This window comes from Megalobrama amblycephala, linkage group LG15 (assembly GCF_018812025.1).
Source record: "Megalobrama amblycephala isolate DHTTF-2021 linkage group LG15, ASM1881202v1, whole genome shotgun sequence".
In the NCBI taxonomy this organism is placed as follows: domain Eukaryota; kingdom Metazoa; phylum Chordata; class Actinopteri; order Cypriniformes; family Xenocyprididae; genus Megalobrama; species Megalobrama amblycephala.
The window spans coordinates 23,789,402-23,794,144 of NC_063058.1; the positions used below are offsets into that span (position 1 = coordinate 23,789,402).

The 4,743-nt window shown below is 31.6% G+C and overlaps 1 protein-coding gene across 1 annotated transcript in view; it reads right to left on the reverse strand.

The window, feature by feature from the left end:
• Positions 1-1,011: 1,011 nt before the first annotated feature.
• Positions 1,012-4,743, reverse strand: part of rhcgb (Rh family, C glycoprotein b) — a 14,927-nt gene continuing 11,195 nt past the window's right edge. The window contains exons 8-11 of the mRNA XM_048159049.1: positions 3,546-3,670; positions 3,170-3,243; positions 2,420-2,496; positions 1,012-1,798 (exon numbers count right to left, since the gene is read on the reverse strand). Of these exons, the coding sequence (XP_048015006.1) occupies positions 1,768-1,798; positions 2,420-2,496; positions 3,170-3,243; positions 3,546-3,670 (307 nt within the window). The 3' untranslated portion in view covers positions 1,012-1,767. The remainder of the gene's footprint in view (positions 1,799-2,419; positions 2,497-3,169; positions 3,244-3,545; positions 3,671-4,743) is intronic.

The following is a 4,743-nucleotide window of genomic DNA, read 5'->3' on the forward strand; positions in this document are numbered from 1 at the left end:
AAAGAACTCTTTATGCCAAAAAGGTTAAATGATTGCATAATACTTTCATGTTTAATTTAGGCTATGAATTATGTTTACGAGATCCATAAAATGATCCCATGATGGGAACCCCTCAAAGGTTCTACATATAAAGCAGCTAAAAGAACCCTTTAAAGGTTCTATATAGAACCTTTTCTTCAAAGGCATACGTTCAGACTGCAGGCAAATCAGATTTTTTCTCAAATCAGAAATTTTCAGGCAGACTGTCTGCACTATTAACTGCAAGTGCATCATCTCGCTCACCAAATAAGTGCTCTGAGAAAACTCAGCGATGGAGGAGACTGTAATATGTTGTCATGTTCCAGGCTGTAGTCATGGCCGAAATCTTTGGACATACCGTTTGAATACAGTATGAACACTTCTGGCATTTCCGCTACTGGTTTTGATGTTATTGCTGTGTGTCGCATTAAGAATGAAGACAGTTTGAAATCCAATTTGAGCAGCCAGAATATGTAAAAAGTGTCCAGAATCAGACACCTTTGTAAAAATCTGAGTGGAATTGCATTTCAAACCACCTCTAAATGTGGTTTGAATCAGGTTTTGGGAAAAAAAAAAATCATATATGATATATATAGTTTTTTTTTAATATATTGCTGTCCAGACATTTTAAAAAAAAGCACATAGATACAATCAGGATATGTAAAATAAATAAACTGATTTTTGCTGGCAGTCTGAACATAGCCTTAGAGAGATGCCTTGAGCACAGAACAGGAAAAAACAAAACAAAAAAAATATTTAAATGTTTTAAGACCAGTGGGCATAATCATATTTATTTTAAAACTAATTCCAATATGCTATAGTTCATATTTGTGTGTGTGTGTGTGTGTGTGTGTGTGTGTGTGTGTGTGTGTGTGTGTGTGTGTGTGTGTGTGTGTGTGTGTGTGTGTTGGAAGTTCAAGTATTTCTACAAATGAGGGTGGAATTGTGGAGAAAAAAGGAACACATTAACTTAAGGTAAGAATCACTCAGCAGTAGTGAAATATTTAATAATCTTTATTGTAAGAGAACACACTGAAAGGTCCAAACAAATTAAATGTGTATGTTACATTAGAAGAGACAGGAGAAACATGTAGGAATATTTACATACAGATATTGCACATTGTTGCCGTTTGTTAAAGCATTAAGAAAATAAATATTTGATTTAGAGATGATATGTGCGCATGCTGATCGACATGGACAGGCAAATTATTGGGTAAAATCTATAAATAAAAGATTATAGAATTTTGCTGTTAAGAATACAATGTGCGGTTTCTCACCTACAATATTAAGACAGACATTTTCTAATCTTATAAAACAAAATAATTACATCATAATGACCAACAAATGCTTAAATGAACACCTGTAAAATTAACTTTAAAATGTAACAGCTTGGAGGTTTAGAGGTTGTGTTTTTTGTTTTGTTTTTTTTTTGGTCACATTTTCTCTGAACAAACACATTCACATGAAAGTCACTTTAATCTAGAATCATCTTTTTTTTTTAATAATTGATATTTTTTCATTTTATCATTCTGATTAATCTGATCAGATTTGGATCTGCAAATTGGATAAAATAACTATTCTCTGTATCATTAAGATAGTATGGGTCTATGCTTAAAGGAAAGCAAAAGAAATGCTCCTTCTTTGTCATTTTGGCAGGTAGTGAGTTGTTATCTTCAGGGAAAGCAGCAGGAAAGCAGATGTTTTTCCCAGTGACGCGGATTCACATCACTGCAGATCTGATTCCACGTGTTAATGCTGCTCCACGAAGTTGGTCTCTGTCCTGTATGAGAAACCATGTGTTACTTTCAGCTTTCAGTTTGATTTTGCTGGTCCTAAATTCAACGTGGTCATTAAGCGCCACCTTATGGTGGAGAGAAGAAAACGACTGCTAATGTCACATGATCTGAAATACTCTATCTAAATGTAATCTTTCTTTAAAATAAATGTAACTTATATTTAAATAATAATAATAATATATTATTATTACTCATTTTTCATTTTATTATGAGAGATAAATTATAAATACTCATTTATGTATGAATTATTTCATTGTGAATTTTCAATTCAGTGGCTGTTATGTATGTCTAGCATTTTCATAATTAAGCTTTAAACAATTGTTACATTTAAATAATTACACTTTTTAAGTGTACAAATGTCTCTAAAAGTACAAAAAGCATCCTGAACTTTAAACGCTTTGCTGGTATTCTGAGCCCTCATGTGCCCCCTGGTGGATATTTTATGCATGACAAGAAATTGTTATTTTAGGACATCAGTTATAATTGTACTCGGCCAGAGATTAAACGGTCTAGAGTTCACATAAACCACTAACCGAAGAAACAGTAACTGAAGAAGACGTGTGCCATTTTAAAAGGAGGGGTCACCGCTTTATTTCTGTACTCACATGTTTGCATGTTTGTTGGGGATCATGTGGTTGTTGTAGGCCAGGATGGGAGGAACACTTTCTTCATCCTCAGGAACCTGCAATGAAATAATAAAAATATATTATATTTACAAATTAAATAAAATGTAGCTATATATGCATACAAAAAAAAAAAAAAAAAATTTGTGCTGGGTTGATTATGTAATTCCTTACATTACATTAAGGTAATATAATTGGACTACTTTTTGATTAACTTGTTTATAACATTGATTTGAGTAGGATAATCTTGTACCATATTGACATAAAAAAAAAAAAAATACATATACACAATACATATTTTATATATATATATATATATATATATATATATATATATATATATATATATATATATATATATATATATATATATATATATATATATATATATAAAAAATTTAATTTGGTTTTTTTTATTTAATTTTTTATTAAAAAATAATTAAAAAATTAAATAAAAAAACAAATAAAAAAAATATATATATATATATATATATATATATATATATATATATATATATATATATATATATATATATATATATATTTTTTTTTTTTTTATTATTATTATTGACTTAATTCTATTATTGACCTAGCTTCATATCTCAGGCATTTTATCATCAGCTGATAAAAATTATTGGGGAATGCCTGGGCTGCATGTAAATTTGAAATGACGACATTTTTGTAAAACAATTTTTCTGTAAAATTTTCAAAGAAGAAGAAAAAAAGTCTGACCTCCCAATAGACCTCATCATCAAAGCAGTTTTCATCTGCAGGATCACCCCAGATGGGCAGCTTCAGAACCAGGCCTGTTGGTGTAACAATACAGTTATGTCAACATGATAAATGTGACATTTCCATTACAAACTGAAATCAAATACACCTGTCCATTCATGTCAGGTGAAGATCAGGTGTATTCGTAGAATGACTACCAAATGTCATCCAACCCCGTCTTCTCTAGGTTTCATGTTACAAACACCACACCTGTGCCACTACATGACAAACAATTGCAACAAATCCCTTCAGAGTATTATATGGTGTACTGCTGCACACAACAGGAAGGCATCACAATATGCACTTAAAATGGATTAATCTTTCAAAAGACTCTTACCAACGAATATGCCGCCTCCGATTCCAAAACATAAGGCCACACACAGTCCTGCTGCCTGGTATCCTCCCTGGACAGTGGGTACCCGCTTCGCAAATTCTGCCGTAAAGTCAAATGTATTTTCCAACCTGAAATAGGCAAATATGGCACAATATATAATTCTTCGCCGCTAGAGGTCGCTTATTAAAAAAGCGTAGCTTGATGACGCCTTGATTTTGTGGAATCATGGGAGATGTTGTCTTCACGTCTACAGCTTGTGGAAAATAATCTGACGGGACTCATGCAGAAATCATATTCCTGCATGAGCTAATGTATTAGAGATTTATTGACATTACTGTAGTATGAAACAGGGTGTGGCTGAAAACCGCTGGAGTGGAACGAGTCCGCTGGAGCGATTGCTAATGAGAGATGAGCGCGACGCATGACTCAAGAGCAGTGGAGCTTTCATTATGCCGCAGACGAGCGCTTCCACATCTTCCGGTCATGTGTATGTGGGGTAACGCAGTGCTGTTTATCATATTAGATACATTTGTGTGTTGAAAGTTGTTATAGTGTTACTCTGTGCGTTCGCTCAGCTGTAGTAAGCTAGATCGATATTAGGCATGAAAAACATTAGGCATAAAACACACAATATATTAAAGCATCTTCGGTGTTTCCATGGTTTCTACAAAATAAAATAAATTGAGGGTATCGCAGGTATGACGTCATTGATAGGCGACACACGGACACGGTCTGTGTCCTGGTTAAAATTGCTTATTTCTCTGGATTTAAACACTCTTGGAAACATTTGGGATAATGCAAGTACACAAGTCAACAAAATATATAACGCTGTTCTTGAGGTTTTTGGACATTTTAATCCAAAAATCTTACATATTGTGCCATTAATACAATTAACATTTATAATTGTAATATAATTATTATAATTATAATTAATATAATTATTTAAAAAAAAAAAACAACTACTACTACTAGTTGTTGTTATTTAATAATTATAATAAATAAAACATTATTATTAGTAATAATAATACTAATAATAATTAATTATAACGATGATGATGATGATGATATTGCTATTTAATTATAATAAATAGCATTATTAATATTAAATACTATTAAGAAAAAAAATCATATTTTTATATATATGAAGAGTTTCGTTGCAAAACGAGATAACTCCGTTTTTTTAATTTTTCAAAAATCTTGT